The 21,965-nt window shown below is 34.2% G+C and overlaps 1 protein-coding gene across 2 annotated transcripts in view; it reads right to left on the bottom strand.

The window, feature by feature from the left end:
• Nucleotides 1-21,965, bottom strand: part of GBE1 (1,4-alpha-glucan branching enzyme 1) — a 262,977-nt gene that overhangs the window by 97,624 nt on the left and 143,388 nt on the right. For both annotated transcript variants that reach the window (XM_050779011.1, XM_050779010.1), the window contains exons 8-9: nt 4,355-4,470; nt 1,160-1,287 (exon numbers count right to left, since the gene is read on the bottom strand). In XM_050779011.1, the coding sequence (XP_050634968.1) occupies nt 1,160-1,287; nt 4,355-4,470 (244 nt within the window). The remainder of the gene's footprint in view (nt 1-1,159; nt 1,288-4,354; nt 4,471-21,965) is intronic.

Below are 21,965 nucleotides of genomic sequence, written 5' to 3'. Positions count from 1 at the left end.
CTCTGAATGATGTTAAAGATATTCAGCACAAAAAGAATTAGCACAAGTATTAGTAAGATGTGCTATGATCAAATGTAGGTAGGTCATGACTGTGAAATAATACTGCAGGTTGTTGTTTTTGAATTGTACATAAGAACCAATTTCAGGAATTTAGGGCTCCTGCTCTATTCCCAGAAAATACTTAGGAAGTAAAGTGCCTGAAGGGAATAAAATTATTCTCCTCTATTCAAGCAATGAAATCATACCATTTATAAAATTAGAGATTTTTGATTTTGAGAAACGGTGGGTATTAAAACAGTCTATGCAAAAAATAAATATTACAGGAAGGAGACTATTCCATTTCATGCCAATAAACTAAACGCCAACAATGTAAAAACACACCTTAATTCTAACTCTTTTTGACAGTAGTCGTACTATTTTTATATGCCAACCACTATACTTTGTATAGAACAGTTTTAACACACTAAATTCAATTTTAATAATAATTCCTAGTTAGAGAATTTAGAAAACCAGAGGGATTTTAGCACTAAATCTAAATTAGCATAAGCATTTAACAAACTTCTTAATTTATCACATTTATCACCAAGAGGAGAATTGTCAATTATGCATATACAGAATTATATCATTACAGTGCAGCTTTGGGACAGTTAATCATGAACCTTCAAGAATCATGAATAACCAGTGAACATTTGGCAATCTGAGAGCAATAACATAAACAAGAAAGGTAATCGCATCAGAACAAGAAAGGCTTCAGAGAAGCTTGCAGGCAGCGATCCATCCTGTGTCTAATGATTGAGCCAAGAAAGAAAAAAAAAAAAATAAATGGACAGACACACATTAATATTCAATTTTTTTCTCTGCTGAAGGTCTCATAGCAGAAGGGCCTGTCCACTGATTAGGACATTTAACTTTCTAACCACTGGCATTTTCTTTTTTCACAATAGAATGGTGACAAGTAATTAGTATACATTATCTTCTAATAGGGAAACAGTGAATTCTAAATAATGTGCCACCCATACAAGAGAGCTGCACTATACACAGGGTAGAATTTCATTTATGCAATTATTGACAACACGAGATTGACTAGTCAAATACTGTATGCTGACAGCATGCTCTCTATTAAAGGGGGTCAGAAGGTAAGACTTCACGACGGCTTTACCTCAGCTATTGTTATAGAATCTGGATACAGCGTGTGAACCAAATGATTTGCCAACATGAGGTAAGTCAAGGCATCTTCATCTACTTGTAGTCCGAAATATTCACTGTAATCACCTGAGAAACCTTGACCTTAGAAAAAGAAAATCAATATGGATATATTATGTTAAAAAGCAAGTCTTAACTCTGCACAAATACATCCACCAATTAGTTTTTTACATGAATTTTGTTATTGTAGCAGTTTAATAACATAAGTATGAGCAAATATACTGACTTAGAAAAGTACTACATGTCAACATTCAGGGTTCAGACAATCCTGCAAATCAGTTTTGTTTGACAAATGCACAGACATGAGAAAAACAAAGCACTTTAAAGATTTAATTTAATTTTAGCTAAATTATATGGCAAAAAAGTGAAATCATACTAAAGGGAATTCTAAATATCAAATAATTTTTGATACATTTTCTGTCACATTAAGATGTTAATGTTAGCTTGTATTAAATCCCTTTGTGGTAAGGAAAAGAAAATAGGAAAACCATCATAAAACTGAGACACAATATTTATATTATTTCAAACAGGTACTTCAATTTATGCAATATGGAGTTCCCTATGATAAAGAGATTATATATTCTCAAACTTCCTCCTGCCTCCTCTTCTCCCACCTCCTAACCTTGGTAGGTTATAGCACATTTCACTTACTTCAGTTATACCATTTACTTTCTATTCTTTCAGTAATTTACTATTATTGTTATAATAAAATCAAATTTGTGCTCAACGTCAGCCTTTTATCCTGTTTCTCTATATCTAATTTCCATTGATTTTTTTTTTCTCAGTTTGCCGGATTCTATCGCTGAGGGATATTTTCAAGTATAATTATGGAACTCTTATTCTTCAAGTTCTTTCATGTTTGTATTTCAGCAGCAATATAACTATCAAGTTTCTCACTTTTGTTTGATGCTGTCATTCTTTAATTTTAAAATGTTTAATTGACAAATAAAAATTGTATATATTCAAGGTTTCCAAGGTACTGATTTGATATTGGTATACAATGTGTACTGTTACTATACTCAAATTAACACATCCATCACCGTAGTTACTGTGTGTGTGTGCGTGTGTGTGTGTGTAACGATACTTAAAGTTGGCTCTCATCAAATACCAACTAATATTATTAACCATAGTTACATTAGATTCCACATAGCTTATGCACCTTAAAATGAAAGTGTGCCCTTTGATCAACATCTCTCCATTTCCTCCACTCCTCAGCCCTTGGCAACCACCATTCAACTAGCAAATGTTTGAGTCACACTTTGTAAGAATTTGGCAGACATTGCTTCTGCAAATAGAATACTATGAGTCCAACCATTTTTTTTTTCATGTATGTAAGTAAATTGCAGGTAAATTCATCACTTCCTGATAAATTTCTCTTTATTACTGAGTTTATAAATTAAATACTGTGCTTGATATTAATTGCCTTATCTCAACTTTTCTGGTATTCTATTTGATCTTTTGCTGTGCGGTTTCAGGAATTTTGTTTGTTGCTTCCTCTCTCATTCCAAGGGAGAAAAAAAATGTTAAATAACTCAGAATGTTTTTCTTTAACCATTTCTTGGATTCTCTATCCATGAAAAGCACATCCCATATCCACAAACTTTGGTTCACTCCTCTAATACCACGAATCACTGGAATATGCTCCTCTCTCAGTGAGGTAGTTTCTGCAGGGGCATGTAGGTGTTTAAATCCAGGAAAAGATTATTCTTCACTTTTTCCATGCTTGTCTTTGCATACCATAAGTCAGCTTCACCAAAACTGGAAAGTGGGTATCAATGAACTCTGTTGTGTTTTACAGATGCAACTTTTTTCCTAGGAACATTTCAAGTGGGCAGCATCATGAGTAAGATCAAGCAGTAGCACACTTTGAATGTTTAGCTTCTTTCCTTGGTAGTCAGTTTTCAAGATTTAGTCAATTAGTCAAGTTTTTCACCCTTTTTAACTTTTTTCTGTTTATTGCTGGTGAATATTTGGCCATTGAAAAATAATAATAATTGACTGGGTGCGGTGGCTCACTCCTGCAATCCCAGCCCTTTGGGAGGCCAAGGTGGGCAGATCACCTGAGGTCAGGAGTTTGAGAGCAACCTGGCCAACATAGTGAAACCCCGTCTCTGCTAAAAAAAATACAAAAATGAGCCGGGTATGATAACAGGCACCTGTAATCCCAGCTACGTGGGAGGCTGAGGCAGGAGAATCGCTTGAACCCAAGAGGTGGAGTTTGCAGTGATCTGAGTTCACACCACTGCACTCCAGCCTGGGCAACAGAAGAAGACTCTGTCTCTAATAATAATAATAATAATAATAATAATAACAACAACAACAATAATTGTTCCCATATCATCTATTGAGGGAATAGTATTCTGTGATTCCACTTCTTTGTCCAACTTTTATTTTTATTTTTATTTATTTTTTTTGAGACGGAGTCTCACTCTGTTGCCCAGGCTGGAGTGCAGTGGCCCGATCTCAGTTCACTGCAAGCTCCGCCCCCCGGGTTCCCGCCATTCTCCTGCCTCAGCCTCCCGAGTAGCTGGGACTACAGGTGGCTGTCACCACACCCAGCTAATTTTATTTTTTGGATTTTTCGTAGAGATAGGGTTTCACCGTGTTGGACAGAATGCTCTCGATCTCCTGACCTCGTGATCCACCACCTTGGCCTCCCAAAGTGCTGGGATTACAGGTGTGAGCCACCATGCCCAGCCTCTACAACTTTTAAACTGAGAGTCTGATAAATATTTTTAATTTCAAATTAATTTATAATTTAATTTTAACCAGGTAAATCTATAATTAAAATACATATTTTATTCCATGTGTAATATGTAAAAACCTATGCATTCACAACTGTTCTCATCTATTATTTTTTATTTTAATTGGAAGTGCTGTAGTGTTCACATCCTGAAGGTGTTATAATAAATGGTTTCGTCAAAAAAATTTTAAGCTACACAATAATGATAGCATATCCAGTAGATACATTTCAAAGGAAATGATTATCTTTTGTTTACTTATAAAATGTACTACACTCTACCTATTGCCAAAATGGGATAATAAATTACTACAAAGAGAGCATATGTAATGGAATTAATAAAAATCAAGGCATAATGGCTATTGCAGCTTCTGCAATTAACCCCAAACCTGATTATATCAGGTTACTTACCCATTCCATGGTGATGATAAAGCATGGATGTAACACCATCAAAACGAAATCCATCAAAGCGATATTCTTCCAACCACCATCTTATGTTTGACAGAAGGAATCTTAAAACTTCCCAGCTAAAATATAAGAGGAATATGTATTTAAGCAAAATGTAAAGAGCATTTTCCTTAATTGTTATAAATGTTTGCTATTAACTAAAATTATAGGGCTCTATCTCAAGAACCATAATGTTCAAGAAATATAACATATATAAAAGTCACAAAACTACTAATAAGAATCTCAGCTGGCTGATGAAACTCATTCTAAAAGGAAAAATTATTAATTTTTATAGTCCACAAAGTCACTTAATATCTAAGAAAATTTAGGGAAAAAATTTTTTAACATGAACTCTAAAACCAGAGACCCCGTCTTATTCAATGCTGTGTTCTCAGCAACCACAAAAGTCATTACTATATAGTAGTGCTCAAAAAAAGCAAAGGAATAAAATCTATTACCAGTTCCCGAATTTTTAAAAAGGATTTTCACGTAATATAACCATAATTATGTGATTTTTCTCCTTTCATAAAATGCATTTTCATTATCAGTACAAAAAGTACTTTCAATGACTTTTTGCTTAAAATAGTTCCTCCTGCTACAATTTCAAACAGATATGATTCAGAATAAAAAGTAAAAGATAAAAACAGAAAATCAACCACATGGTAAGCAACATTACATTGACTAGACTGTTGTTTCGTGGAGGTAAAAAAAGAAAACCTAATTAACAAAAATCACGTTTAATAAAGTCCAAAGTTTTACGAGTTTCAGAGTCCTACATCCATAAAAAGAGGAAAACAAAGAAACTGTATAACTCAATTAAAAACACCACACGAAACAAGTCTGTTTTGGACAAGTGAAATGAAGGCATCATCAATTAGTATTTTCTTTAGTCATATAGTATGGTTGACTTCTCTATCTTATTATAACTGTGCTTTTAAGACTTTAATACCTCATTTAGTTTAATGGCAAAGCTCCGTAATAGTGTACACAAATCTTTACCCCAGTTGAAATTTATGTATTTTTAAAACCTTGCATATATTAAAGAACAATCTGACATAAATGAAGATGAAGTCATCAAAATTAACTTCAGAATTGTAAATCCAAACTTTGGGGAAAGATGAGTGTTGTTAGTAATTAACTGTTTTAAATAAGTTACTTTGAGTTTTGAAAACTTACTAAGTTAAAAAAAAAAAAAAGAAAAGAAAAGAAATCCAAGCAATCTAATAGATATAAAAGGGAGACAGGAGATTCAAGATTTTAAGGTTAAGCAATCTTGAAGGTAGTATTTGCTTATGGTTCTATAATTGCACATTCATAACGGTTTAAGGGGGAAATCCTGTTTAACAGAAGAAATGAATAGAAACAAACAGATATACTAGAACTGCATAAGATCAAAATCACTCTATTTTGCAAAGGAATTTTCATTACTATATTGTTTCTAGTTTTCTTATAATTAATACATTTTATTTTTCAGAGTTTTAGATTCACAGAAAAATTGAAAGGAAGATACAGAGAGTTCCCTGTCCCCAAACATATATCTATATTTTTTAATGAGTTTGCTATGAGAATTTCAGAAAGACTTGAATAAAATTGCATACAAATAATCCTTTGAAAATAATTTTTTGAAAAGAATACACTCTTCTAAGTAAAGGGAAAGATAAGTGAATTATATTGCAATTCAATGGAAAACAGAAGAAGGAAACGATGTGAACTTGATCATTGAAAAGAAAGAATTGCCTAGTGTCACAGCAGGTTTCATTAAAGTCAAAGGTAATGAAAGTCCTATTGATTCCTTTTACTACAATATTTAATCTATTCTATTCTTGACCAAAACAGGAAATAAACTGTGTTTAAAATATTAAAATAAAAAGACACACTTGGGGATAACTATGTCACTAGACAGATTCTTGGCGTGTATGAACAACAAAAAAATTCCAGTGACAATCAGAAAAGAAACAATAGTGACCATGGAGCATCTAATTGAAAAGTTCTCATGGGTTAAAAACCGCATTCTATTCTTCAGATCTCTGAAATACTCTTTCACATTGTCTAAAAATGATAAACAGTCTTTTAAAAACTACTTCAAGATTAAAGTGATAAATCAAATTTTTACTGCTTTTAATGTCTTTTATATTTTATGAATCATTAATGAAATACAATAGACAAAATTTTATGAAAGTAAACTATCTAGAACAAAATAGTAAAGAACAAAAATCCAAAAAGTTTTATTTTTTTAACCAAATATCAGGAAATGGATTTAGGAAAAAGCCAAATATAAAATTTTAAAGTCAGTAGCAGCAAGTTCAAAGCAAAAGTTTAAAGCATTAATTCTCTGGCTAAGTCGACTTTCTAAAACTAGATTATTAGTATCAGTTATGCAAAAATAACCAGTCTTATAAGGGTAACATTTTATAAATAACTAGCCTTTGTTGTATAAGAAAAAATAAATTGTCAGTTTCTAAGGATAGTAGTCTTAGTTATGCTATGTTAAATTTTCTGCACAAAAGCACAACCTTTATGTATATAATTATAAAATACTTAGTACACATTACTGGAGAAAAAACTTCTTCCCTAATCATTTTGTCTCATGGGTACCCAGACCTCAAAATCAAGTGGAAGATTCTTAAATTCACATTAAAAATCCAAGTATGGAAGGACATCCAGCAGAGGTACCCTATTCTGCACCCCACCCTACAGCAGTCACATGGACCATGAAAACAATAATCTCATACAGGAAGGAACTAGTTCACTGAATCTAAGATTTGTCTTTGAAATAGAGCAAGCTTAAAGAATAAGTCACCAGTCAAAACACTGATTTCTGAAAGACGTTCAATATTACTTCTACTCTCATAATTTCCAAATTCAAGCTCATAGATTCCATTTTTCCTTTTGTGGGGTGTTGACAGAAAAAGGAGTACAAAGTATTCCAGACTATGACTGAATTAGAAATACTGTCCAGTGTGCTCTCTAGTAGTAAATGAACTGAATCACCTCAACCGAATTGTTTGCCTTGAGTCAGAGTATGACAATGTCTGGTAAAAAGTACAATAAAAAAGGCAATTTACTTTTTCTACCTCAAAATGTCATCAAACAGCCCATAACACAGTTGATATATCCAGTTGATTAGAATCTCATAAAAATATACAGCAGAATTTAAGACAGTTTTATGTTGGTGCGTTCCAACAGACAAGCCTGGACTTAGATTACTCCACTGGCATACAGCTTTTAAAGCCTGTCCTTACAAACCACTTACTGGCCAGAAGCCTAATTTCTGAACAATTGGAGGAGCTAGATGCTAACTTTTAGATGGTGATGCCAAATATATATATATATATACACACACACACACACACACATACATACATACACATATATACACACACACACACACACCCCCCTCATTGGTCAAAATGAATGTGTTTAAGAAGTAACCCATTTTAGTTCTTAGCTTTATATCTTAAACTAATTAACACATATATTAGAAACCAGCACTGTGTTATTTGTACTGTGCATAGTCAACTGATTAGAGCACTCCCAATTTATTTTTTGGAGCAAAACAAAATCTCTAATATCCAGAAAAAAAAATGAAATGCAACTGACTTTCTTATGAATCATAAACCACTAAAAAAATGTTTAAATCAAAGGTGCCTAATATAGAAACTGAATACATCGATGGATAATACATACATTTAAGGATTTCTGGCAATCAAAATAATCATGATTCTAATTGGCTTAGATGTCTGAAATATTCAACCTGTAATCAAGTAATGAGGATTTCTTAAGGAAATTTTGTCACACAGATAATTCCAATACTAAGGTTTTTAGGAAATATCCCTAAAATCAAAAACTGTTGATTGTCTCACATTCTGCCAATAATCTTTATAATGAAATATAGACAAATTTTCTCAGTAAGCAACTATCATCAAATAGAATGACATTTATTTAATAATGTTGCATTTTGTAATCCAAGCTTATTTGCCTAATGTTCTATTTATTTGTGGTCCAGAAAAACCTCTGAGATTTTCAAAATTTGCAACTTAGTTCACTGGATGTTACTAAACCTACTAATATTGTATATTAATAAATAAGAGACATTACTAAGCAGCTGCTAAATATCAAAAAAATATAAAGGAAAAAATCGTGTTCCTCTTAGATATTCTGTAGGCTTTTAGGCTGAATGTGTATTAAACAGTACATCATAAAACCATGAATCCAAAACCTCATGTTTTGATCTGTGTATTTCAACTGAGGCAGTAGATTGTGAGGAAAGACGAGAAAGGTATAGAATGCCAAAAAAAAAGCCTTAAATTATAATAAAAATGACATATTTTTAGAAAGATATTCTAAAATATCACCGTTTAATATAATAATGGGTAACATCGAACTACCTGGTTTACTTTAAAAAATTAAAAGAATTCATTAATCAATTTAATTCTAATTAAATTAACCAACAATTAAAAATATTATGTTTTGCTCATAATTTGTATAAGTTATGTTACAAACTCAGCCAACTGGAATTAAGAGAAAACTTGAAATGATCAAAAAGTAGTAATTCATATCCAGTAGCAGATAACAGTATCATCAATAATAAAATAAAACATATCTGGATTTTTAGACACTGAGAATTAAATAGAGGCTATTGTATATATTAATTTCAAATACTATTAGATAATGAGTAGCACAAAACTCTAGTGAGACAAATTATTCATTCAACTACTAAAAATCTGTAATAATAGAAATTTCAGAATGTAGGTAGTTATTATAAATTATGGTTTTGAAGTTCTTTTCGATATCACATAATTTTCTGGATTTTATTCTGTGCAACTTTATTTTATGTAAATTAATATATTGTTTAATCAGATTATATCCACTGAGCTCCAGTTATCTACATCCATTAACAAAATAAAGCATTTTCTTCCCGTAAGGCCTAAATTGTACTTAGCATATTAAATACTTTATTAAAATTAACTCTATTTGTATTATATGTAATTCCAATCAGGTATTCTCTAGGAAATAAGTAGAAAAGGATGATATGGTGCTTTCATAGGTTAAATGATTCCAATCAGACTTTTACTAAAATAATAAAATACTTGAGAAATTTCCAAATCATGTTCTTCTCTAATTTAACCTGTATTCTTAAAAATTGGTTATCTGTCAAGTAAGATTAGCAAAAGGCAAACCTGAAGTGTCTGCGACGGTGGGTGTGTGTACATAAAGAGTGTGTGTGTGCGTGTGTGTGTGTGTAGGAACTGACAGTGGACAGTAGTGAGAACAAAAGTGAAGGCTAATAGTCTGAAATGATGGAAAAAGACAAGTGTAAAAGGACAAATAACCCACTCTAATAGAGCACACCTATGCAAATCTAGATGGGCTAGCCTACTACTACACACATAGGCTGTGTGGTATATAGTATATTGCGCCTAGGCTGCAAACCTGTATAGCATGTTACTGTACTGAATACTGGAGGCAATTGTAATGCAAGGGTAAGTATTTGTATATCTAAACAGAAAAGGTACAGTAAAACACAGTATTATAATCTTATGAGATCATCATCTTACATGTGGTTGCTTGTTAAAATGTTATGTAGTACATGAATGTACATACATGTAGACATAGTATACACAGACACTCATGTTTTTCAAACAAGTTTAAAAAATCCTACTTTATCTATAAAATAAAGCTAATGACTAGTTCAAATCAAGTGACAGTGACTTGAACATATGTAATATACATCATGACAAATGTCATATTATTACCATAATTGGTAATCATCTTTTAAGAGCTTCCTTTAAAGGTAAAAGTTTGGAAACATTAACAATGCATAGACTCCTTTTTCATTTTTTCTCTTCTGATTTATTTCTAATAGATTAACTGTCATATATAGATAAGCAATTGGCTGGGCCCAGTGGCTCATGCCTGTTATCCCAGCACTTTGGGAGGCCAAGGCAGGAGGATCACAAGGTCAAGAGATCGAGACCATCCTGGCCAACATGGTGAAACCACAGATAACAAAATTTATCTGGGCATGGTGGTGCATGCCTGTATTCCCAGCTACCCGGGAGGCTGAGGCAGGAGAATCGCTTGAACCTGGGAGGTGGAGGTTGCAGTGAGCTGAGATAGTGCCAATGCACTCCAGCCTGGAGACAGAGCAAGACTCCATCTCAAAAATAAATAAATAAGCCATTAAAATAATTTTATGATTGAAAAAATACATCCCTCAATTTGATAATTTCCCATTATCTCACTTAAATTTACAATTTTGTGTATGTATTTATTTACTTATATTTAGCCAGTTTTATTTTAAATGATGACTTGAGGCAACTTACAGAAATACATATATCTCAATGGTATCAGCCTCCCAAAGTGCTGGGATTATAGGCCTGAGCCATGATGCTTGGCTCTAATCAGCATCAACAATAAATTAGAATGAAGATCTTATACAAACATAAAGTATCTGGAAACTGATTTTTATTCCAGTCTGAAATAATTATTTTACAGACTACTGACTTTAAATACACTACAACTGGATTTTCCTTCACTATCACCTCCGAATGATATTTTAGGAAAATATTCAAGGAAAACCATATTAGAATGCATATAAAGATGCAGACATTTAGGATAATACTATGTAAGTTATTTTAAAGATGCAACAATGTACTTTGAGACCAAAAAATAGATAAGCATTTTAGAGCGGAGATGAACTGGGAAAAACTAGCTGTACAGCAATTGAGGTAGGGCAAGGTGAAAATACAGAGGCACTCAGTTCTTCAAAAAATGAATGGTGTGTGTGCACATGCATGCATGTGTGTGTGTTCTAGGAGTGGGAAATCAAGGAAAATATATAGGGTCTGCTAATGATTATATTTAAATTTCAAACATCACTCTTCAATGGTATTTTGCATTAGCTTTGCTAAATAATATATCTTTCTAATTTTATTTGGATACATTCCCACAAGCAAAAGGAGCTAGCTTTCAGTGGGCTTTCTGGAGTGGAGCAGAATAGAAAGGAGAAATGTGATATTATACAGAAAGAAAAAAGGAATTCAAAGTCACCAAGTGTCTACTAGCTTCCAGACTCCACGCGTTACACAGCCTCATTTAACAAGGCTGTGATATGACATTTTATGGTTTGGGAAACTGAGATTTAGAAAAGTTAAAAAACCATGTCCAGGGTCGCTCAGGTAATAGATACAGGTACAGCTCAACCTTTTGAATCTAAAACCTTGCCTCTTAACTACAATTTTATACTCCACATTCAGCGTGACTATATTAAAAATTATCTCTTGTTTTTGGCAATTTCCCTGGCACAACATCTTTTACAACCCTGTAACTTCCACATATCCATACTTTTAATATGTGGTCATAGTAGCTGCATTAATCTTCTCTAAGCCTCAGTTTTCCACACAGTAAAATGGAAGATAATTTCTGCACCCTCCTGAATGGGGATTAAATGGAATGGGTATAATGCGATGGCAGTGTTTGATATACTGCCAATCAATGAGAGTTCCTATTAAATAATAAAGAAATTTTGAATATTTGTTTATTACATATAAATTAACATTTATGGCTGTCATATATCAACGTGTTCTATTAGTTGTGATTTTCTCATACTGAAATAAACCATAAAGATAAGCATGTTTTAGCTAATATCAAAGCTAAATAATCCCTTTTTTAAATTCAGCATTTACTTTTCCTAGAATTTTATTGTATTTACCTATTTGTACATTCAACATGCATTTCCTTAACTACCTGCCTTGTACCAGGCACAATGCCAGGTGCTGGGGACGCAGCTATGAATAGCAAATACAGAGTATCAATGTGTGCTGAGTTGAGGGTCTAACGGGAGAAACAGACATTTTACAACTACAAACACAAACACATGTAATTACAATGGTGATTAATAACACAAAGAATAAACAGGGCAGTGTGAGACTGTATTGAGAGAGAAACGGTTAATCTATTCTGAGGAAGTGAAGCTAAGCTTCTCAGAAAGTGATAGTGAAAGTTGAAGCCCATAGGATAAATTGGATGATATAACACTCATTCAAAGTTATTGGAAATCACCTTACATTAGTTCAGAAAAGCCCCCGATCCACTTTTGACAGGCACAGCAGGAATATATTTTCATTACATACTATCAGTTCACTACTGTAGTCCTTAACATAGGACTTCCTTTAAAGATAGATTCAACATGGTCAACAAAATCAGATTTTGTAGAAAGGTATCTATTAAATTACCCATCTGTCTTAGTTTAAGCTCCTATATCAAATTGCCAAGACAGAGTGGGTTATAAACAACAGAAATTTATTCCTCATAGTACTGGAGGATGGAAGTCCAAAATCAGGGTGCCAGCATGGTCAGATTCTGATGAGGATCATCTTACGATTTGCAAAGTGCCCACTTCTCGCTGTATCTTCACATGGTAGAAAGAAAGTGTCGGAGCTCTCTGGGGTCCCCCACTTCCGCTGGCGCGGTGAAAGTGTCGGAGCTCTCTGGGGTCCCCCAATCTTCCTGAAAGAAGTGTGGGGCCGGGCGCGGTGGCTCAAGCCTGTAATTGGGAGGCCGAGACGGGCGGATCACGAGGTCAGGAGATCGAGACCATCCTGGCTAACACGGTGAAACCCCATCTCTACTAAAAATACAAAAAAAAAAAAAACAACTAGCCGGGCGAGGTGGCGGGCGCCTGTAGTCCCAGCTACTCAGGAGGCTGAGGCAGGAGAATGACGTAAACCCGGGAGGCGGAGCTTGCAGTGAGCTGAGATCCGGCCACTGCACCCCAGCCTGGGCTACAGAGCAAGACTCCGTCTCAAAAAAAAAAAAAAAAAAAAAAAGAAAGAGAGTGTGGGAGCTCTCTGGGGTCCCTTTTCTAAGAGCATTAAACCCATTCAGAGAGTGGAGCCCTCCCAAAGACCCCACCTCCTAATATCATTGCCTTAGAGATTAGAATTCCAACATACAAATTTCACAGGGACAGAAACATTCAGAAACAAAAGGAAGAGAGGAAGAAGAAATAAGAAAAGGACATTTTTCTTTATGTGTTAATTTTGTGTGACTGACTCCCTACATAATGCTTAACTATTCTTTCTTGTTTTAATCACATTTCTCCAGAATTTTTCTATTCTAAGAAAATACTTCTGAGACAGTCTTTCCAGCAGCAAACACATCTAGGAACTTACCACTCGATACTCCTTCCGTACCAAGTCTCATCTTTTCTTGGCTGACTCATGCCCCAATTCTTGCCCTCTTCAGCCCAGACTCTGCTCTCTCTGCCTTGAGAATGCATCCTTCCCTCCTTACTCCCTGTGGCTCCTCTATTCCTAAACTAGCTATCCATATGGTCTCGTATTCTCATTCCTTCCTTTTTCCTCTTCTAACCTCTTCTCTCTCCCTTTCCTCTTTGTTAGCCTCTCTTCCTTCTTAATCTTGATTGCACAAGCAAATGTAAAAGCCTGTCAAGCAATTCTAGGAATTGCTTATAATTCATTAAGTACACATATTTATATATGATTTTGCAAAAATAAAGATATCAGGTACTCTGTCTTGATGAATTTCGTGAGAAAATTATGTTATACTTCACTTAATGAAAATTAACTAAGCATTTCTAATACACAATGAAATAACACTGAATTAGAAATCAAGAAAATAATGTTCTAGACAATTTTGCAAAAATCAGTATATAAACGGATAATCTCTCTGAACGTCAGTGTGATAATTTTTGAAGAGGATACTGGATTATTTGATCTCCATCTTATATATTTTTATGAATTTAAATTTATTTTATCTTGAGACAGTCTCTCTCTCTGTCGCCCAGGCTGGAGTGCGGTGGCACGATCTTGGCTGCAACCTCTGCCTCCCAGGTTCAAGCGATTCTCTTGCCTCAGCCTCCCGAACAGCTGGGATTACAGGCACCCACCACCATGCCCAGCTAATTTTTTTGTATTTTTATAGAGACAGGGTTTCACCATGTTGGCCAGGCTGGTATTGAACTTCTGACCTCAAGTGATCCGCCCACCTTGGCCTCCCAAAGTGCTGGGATTACAGGCGTGTGCCACTATGTCTGGCCTATAAATTTAAATTAAAACTGAAAAATTAATTCAACATTAACATTTCTGAGTTTTAGCATACAGACTAATTTGAATAATTTCACTATATTCTACTAGAATACAGACACAAAGTTTATGACATTAAATGTGCCTTAGACAATGATAGACTAATGGCCTGAAAAAAAATGACATCCACACTCAAAAATATTACAAAACCAAATTCAACCAGCACCACATCCCACAATCTCAATTGAAAGCCCAGCACAAGGTTCACAAAATCTTATTTCTTACGTGAATGTCATGTGAGAGAAAACAAGAGACAAACTGGTTCATGCAAGTAAGTCCTGTTTCCCCAACGTAATCATAAATTATTGTCTAAATGTTAAGAACCATATCTTTATGTTAGTTTTGAACAAACTGACCTGAACTAAATAATGTACATAGAAATCTGAGACACTCACATAATAAAACATTAACTTTTTTTTTTTTTTTTTTTTGAGAAAGGATCTCACTTTCTAGCCCAGGTTGACGTGCAGTGGCACCATCTCATCTCACTACATCCTGGACCTCCTGGGCTCAAGTTATCCTCTCACCTCAGCCCCCAAGTAGCCAGGATGACAGGAGTGCACCACGATGCCAGGCTAATTTTTGTATTTTGTGTAGAGGCAGGGTTTTGTCATGTTTCCTAGCCTGGTCTCGAACTCCTGGACTCAAGCAATCTGCCTACCTCGGTGTCGCAAACTGCTGGGATTAATTTATCTTTTAAATACAACATTAACTCTGAAGCAGTAAAAATAAACAAATTAAAAAGTAATATATAAAGTTAATAATGTTTTCATAGTCATTGGAAATGGAACCGGAAATTAAGAACAACAAAACTCTTCACTAAAATAAAGGCACATAAGCAAAGATTATGATACTTTTTGGAAACCTACAAAGGTCGTATTTTCATGAGGAAAACTTAAATAAGAAATTATTTAATTGAAATGTCCAAATAATACATTTTCCTCTTCTTTTCTTCCTTTCCCCCCACAGCTTACAATTTGTCTTAGACCTTTCAGAACATGTTTAACACTACAAGAAGTAAAATCATTAAACTCTTCACTGATTGCCTTTCCTCATTGTTTATTACAAGTTTTAACACACATGGGCATTCATGCAAACATATACCTCGATTTTTTTTTAAATCAAAAAAGAAATATGGCCAGCCTCTAGTGAGAGTAAGTTCATATTGGTGAATGTATGGCCTACATTGGAATAAAAATGCTTATGATTAAATATTGAAAATTTCCCCAAATGTAATATAATTCTCTGGTGACGACAACAAAAGGAAGAAACCACAAAAACATCAGTATCCTTAAGGAATCATCAGCTTCTTTTTGTTTGCTCCAGTTATAAATTTTGCATTTGCACATTGCTGCCTAGATTTTCAAAGGGTTCCGCAATGATTAATTTAACAATCTACCCATATTGCTGTAATATAACCCAAAACTTTTACATATATATAATTTATAATATCCGAAGCAAGGATAAACTAGTGGCCAAAATAGAAGTTCCAACATCCAGGCATGTTATTAATGCAGAAATGGCCAAGTGTCACCAAAATATGGCTACTTAAAAAAAATACTCCTCAAGCTTGGGTGCTTTACCTCTAAAGATACACACATAACAGTGCATATTTATGACAGTCAATTTGACCTGATTATTTGACAGTAAAAAATGAATGTGTAAAAATTCTAATACTTACAAATATATATTGAATGCTTACTAAATAAATGGCAGGCCTTGTACTGAGTGCTTTGCATGAATTATTTCATGTAATTCCCACAATAACCCTCAAAGGTGCACATAATAATAGAGATTGGCACACTTTTTTGTACAGAGCTAGAAAAAAACATTTTAGACTTCATGGCCGTGTAAGGTCTCAGTGTTGCATGACTCAACTCAGTTGTGGTAGGGAGAAAGAGGACATAGGCAACATGTAAAGGAATGGGCGTGGCTATATTTCAATAAAACGTTATTTACAAAAACAGGCAGCAGTCACATTCGGCCCACAAGCAATATCCTTTGCAGACCCCTGCAATTAAAATTCTCATTTTACCACTGTTAGTATGTAACATTCACATGCCCACACAGCTGGCCAGTGAACTCCGGTCTCTTATTGCAGAATCAAAGCTGCTAACTTACTACATTTATCTGCTTCTTGCCAGCAATTTAAACAGCTATTCTATGGTAAAATAAAGACAAATATATTCCGGAGTAAAAGGTAAACTGATATGTTTATAAAAGACAAAACAAAATATTAGAACAAACCTTGCATTTACAATGCTAGTGATGCAAAATCTAGGAAATAAAAGTCTATGCTCCCCAAAACATCAAGATATCTGGTGAAATTTAAAGAATGCAGTCTATGCTTTAAAAATGAGCTTTCTTTAAAAGGTTATATACTTTTTAAAGCTCCATGGAATGTTTTAGGGTTCTTCTTCATATATAATGACATAGGATGAATGGCTAAAACCATGCACCAGGTGCTATACATTGCCATCAATGTCCATGCCCATTTGCAAACGTACAGTGTATGGCCAGACTGAGAATAATGATTTTGCAAATGTACAGTGTTATGGCCAGATTGAGAATAATGATTTATGTTCAGGTCAAAATCCTGCCCAGGCAGGAAGACCCTGCGCTATTTAACAAAGTCCGATTTCACTTGGAATAAAATCCAGTACACAGTCCTGGTTACAGGTCCAGTATAATCTGATCCAGTCTAATATTTCAACCACTGCCCACTAAAGACCAGCTATAGTGCCCTTTTTTCTGTTCTTGAAGCACAGACAAGCTCATTTCAGCCACAGGTACTTATCAGCTATTCTCTCTGCCTAGAATTCTGTTTCCTTGAGTCAGACACCAGTCCAAATGTCAATCAGAGTTCATGCAAATATGATCTCTTAGAGGACTTCTCTGGACACCCAGTTACTCTGCCAACCATATCACTCTCAGTTATGTTTTGCTTAGCATTTATGTGATCTTTTTAAGGTTTATTATTATTTACTTTAAGTCATGTGCTATTATGTAGCATTTGTTAAACTGATTATCAATCTTCCTCAATATAATAAATCTATGCTGTAGAAGTATGGATGTAACGTTTATTTAGTTGCTGCTGGATTCCCAGAGCCTAGCAGCTGGCCTGGTGCTTAGAAACCACACAGTAAATATTTGTAAAATGAAGAAATGAATGACACATATCATTGTTCTGCAGGCTACACCATATTGCCATTTATGGTTTTATTCACTTTATTATGGTGAATCATGCACAGAAAAGAAAAAGTTGTTTAGAATCTCACAAAAATTGATTTAAAATTCACAGTGCCTTATTTTATTCAAAAAAGTACAAATATTATTTTTATTTTTAGAACTGATAGTTGCTGCTGTCTAAAAATGGGGGAAAAACTATTGTTTATCTCTTCATAAAGTTTACTTAAAAAATAAATATGGCAGGCCAGGAGTGGTGGCTCACGCCTGTAATCCTAGAACTTTGGGAGGCCAAGGCAGGCGGATCGTGAGGTGGGGAGATCAGGACCCCACCTCTACTAAAAATACAAAATTAGCCAGGCGTGGTGGTGCACACCTGTAATCCCAGCTACTTGGGAGGCTGAGGCAGAAGAATCACTTGAACCCAGGAGTCAGAGGTTGCAGTGAGCCAAGACTGAGCCAATACACACCAGCCTGGCAACAAAGTGAGACTCCGTTTCAAAAACAAATAAAAACAAAAACAAAAAATAAATAAATATGGCAAATAATTCTGCTGATTATTCATTTTGTCTTGCATTATTTTAATTATTTAAAATTTATGTATTTTTATCTTTAATTTATTTTGCATAATGTTACCCTATTCATCATGTAATTTTGTCAAAATGTTTCCCAGTTTAAAAATCATTTTATTTGACCTTAGTCAAGTCTAAAATGTCATCTATTATGCAATTGGGAACTATTTAATTCTTTTTTCTTAACTCTTTTCTAACTGAATTTCCTAACACTTAAGCTTTATTTTAATCCAACTTCTATGTTAGAATTTTTATCATTTATTACTTTTTTTGTATTTGTTATTATTTTTAAAATTTTATTGTAGGACAGCATAAAAGTATAGATAAATGAAGATCATAGATAAGAAGAGCCAGGCTTACACAAGAAATGTTATGCTCCTGTTCATCTATGATTAATTTGCCTATTAGCCCCACAAGTCCTTAGAACTAAACTCTCTTATACCAAAATTCATGTTGTTGAAAGTCACCAAATTGGATAGTCACTGAAACTGATGTTCTCTTTCAGCATGTCAGCCTGTCACTATCCATATAACCATCAAGGGTTTTCTGGGTCAGTGTTCAACTTTCCTATGCTAAACCACTGATTTCCAATAAGAAGGAATTTGTAACCTCAACCCTACCACCTCCTCCTCTGTAATCTCTGCTTATGAGCTATGTCATATGTCAGTACCTTTGCACAAGGAAAGAAAGGGGAGACACCACCTAGTTAAATCCACTGTGCTTCTTCCATTGAAAACCCTTCTTGAGAAGTATTTTATTTAAGAAATATAAATTCTGAATGTTATTATTTGATTAAATCAGGCATTTAGGAAAGCCGCTTATTTGTGCAACGCTATCTTTCTCCTTTTCAGAAAAGCCCTCCTAAATTACATTTTCAAAACCTCTTTCAACCTTCACTAAAGGTCATGGAATACGTTTGTGATATTTGCTATTTCACTGACATGTAGAACTGTCACTGTGAACACTTCCCAGAACATTATTCAACGACCCCCAAACAATGCGTTACATGAGATAACAACTGTCAGTTATGATATATCTGTTAACTCCTTAAGATGATTTCCTCTCCCCTTTGGCTGCTGGCAGTCTGCATGCTGGGATAAAGAAGAGAAAACTATCTTTTATTGGGAATCCATAATGTGTCCAGTGCTTTATCCATATAATCATATTTAATTTTCTTATTACACTTTTGGTAGGGTAGAGGGGAGGCAAAATCTTTACCTTTACCTGTTTAGGGTATCCAGCTGGGTCTGAGAGTTAGATTGACATAAGACAGATTAACAGGAGAAAAGCATACAAATTTATGTAACATAAGAGCCTTCATAAGGAAATGTTGACTCAAAGAAGTAGCAAAACCTGAATGCTTATATGCTGGAGAATCACAAATATGGAAAAGTAACTAAAACAAATGAGACACTAAAGGAAGAGTAGAGTTATTTTTAACAAGGTCTGTTTGTACAGAATTCTCTAGTCCCATCTCTGGTGATAGGACATTTCTTTCCTCCTGGTATAAGGAGGGCAGCCCTTACATAGGTGTTACATCTGCTTTCAGGAAGAAAAAGGGGGGATGACAGTGTCCTTCTTGTGCCCGTTTTTCAAGTGCCTTTTACTGAAAACTCAAAACCAGTAATATGCTAACGTGGCCAATTTTGGGGTGACACATCCTGAACCCCATCAAGGGGTTATTATCCTCTAATTACTAATGAAGAAACTGAAACAGACATTAAGTGATTTTCCAAAATCACTTGGGCAAACAAGTGAAGGACAGGAACACTGGTCTATATCTGTCTGTCTCTCCACCCTCAAAAACACTGCTCAAAGTCAAAAAAACAAAAAAAACAAAAAAACTTTAAAGTCGGATTTTACTCTCAGACATGGAAAATATACCAATGATTACAGTTAACATATGTCTAGACTTCTAAAATCTTATTTTCTAATGTTTGCTCTCTAGGCCTTTTTTTTTTTTTTTTTTTTTTTTTTTTTTTTTTTTTTTTTTGCTTTCTTTTGTTATTTTGCTTGTTATTGATATATTAGTGAAGTTAATAAAGCTTTGGATGTTGTCACAAGCAGCTCATGGACTTTACGGCAATCCTCCTAAACTTGCCTTTTCTAGAGCCCACTTATTCACAAATGTTCTCTTTTCATTTATACCTTCATAAAGTGTTTCACTGTTGATATTGTTGGTTGCTAATGGTCGAACCTACTTTGGAAAGAATGGCAGTATTAGAACATTTTAGTGCAGATGTTAGAGATTGTAAACATACAAATTGTTCACAACAGTCTCGTATAGCTCAAATTTGGCACTCAGACTTGTTACTAACATAAAAATGTGATTGAAATTTATTGACAGCCAGTTACAAGAGGGATAAATGAGGAAGAAAGAGTAAAAGGGTACTCAAAATAAATAAATATATAAATGTGAGCAAATAATGCAATAGGCACAGAAATATGTGAAAATGTCAAGAAAATAATGGATTACACAAAAATTAGTATTGCTCTAAAGTATAAAGTCTTCTCAAAACAATCTTACTTTTCCAACTATTGTGATGTCACATGTCTGTCCCTTTGGTTCAAATTTTGAGATTTTCCCTAGAGCAATAGCAATACTAAGTCATCATCATCCAAGGATACTACCCCTTGACCTTTGATATAACATGTTAGTCAGTGAATTATTTCAAGAATCCTTTGTTTTACAGACACCTGTTAGTCTTTGGCAATAGTTTTACAATAAACCGAAAAGTATCTCTTTTAAAGTTAAAAGAGTACTAAGTAGTTGAAGACAAATATGTTCTTGTGAATAAAATTTTGTCCATGTTCATAAACAAAAGGTCTACATTGGTTTCTCATAATCCATAAACACTACATAATTCGAAAAGACCTCTTTGAAAGTTGATGATCTTATTAAAACAGGAAAAAGAATAACATTTTTGAGAAATTGGGAGTGGCATATATATTTCTAATGTGACTTTTGAGAGACAAGGTTTGAATATGGCCCAGGAACTTCAGAGGTACAGTCATCACAATGGCTGGCAGAAACAAAATATCATAGCTGTCTGGAGCTCCAAGGCTTGCGGATAAGACCTGTGCCTGCAGGTGGCTCTATCTGAAAAGAACTGCACCACTTTCCTCTTCAACAGTGGGCACCATGTTCCACAGTGGGTCAGAGGTGACCAGGGTGCTTTCAAGTTTAGTTTTATAATTTTGAAGAACTGGATCGTAAGCACTGACAAGTTCCCAATTTACCCTGTTAAAAACATAAAAGTGGTCGGCTTTCCCTCCTTTCACATAAACCTTCATTCACTAACTACTGCAGGAGATTTAATCTAGTGACCTTCTTTTGAAATCCAATTTAAATTAAATGATTGATTTTAAGACTTTGCCAGACATATACTGAGGTTTCAAAAAAAAAAATTAATCTCTATAGTACTCTCAATGGAGATTAAATCAGGTTACAAAAAAAAAAAATTGTCACTAAAGAGTGATTTTTTTTTCCCTGCTATCTTGTATACAAATTATTTATAGGAGTCTAGAAGACAGAACAGCACCAAATCTAAAGACACTGAAAGTATTTTGACACAATTGCACTTTTCAAGTACAAAATAGCAAACAAGGATATGATGGATGTATTCCTGTACTGGGCAATGGCTAAGAAATTTCTGACTAAAATATAATATGAAAAGTCAGAACTCATCTGGTATAGTACATTCAGTT

Source organism: Macaca thibetana, chromosome 2 (assembly GCF_024542745.1).
Source record: "Macaca thibetana thibetana isolate TM-01 chromosome 2, ASM2454274v1, whole genome shotgun sequence".
Classification (NCBI taxonomy): Eukaryota; Metazoa; Chordata; class Mammalia; order Primates; family Cercopithecidae; genus Macaca; species Macaca thibetana.
This window is presented reverse-complemented; position numbering and strand designations above follow the sequence as displayed.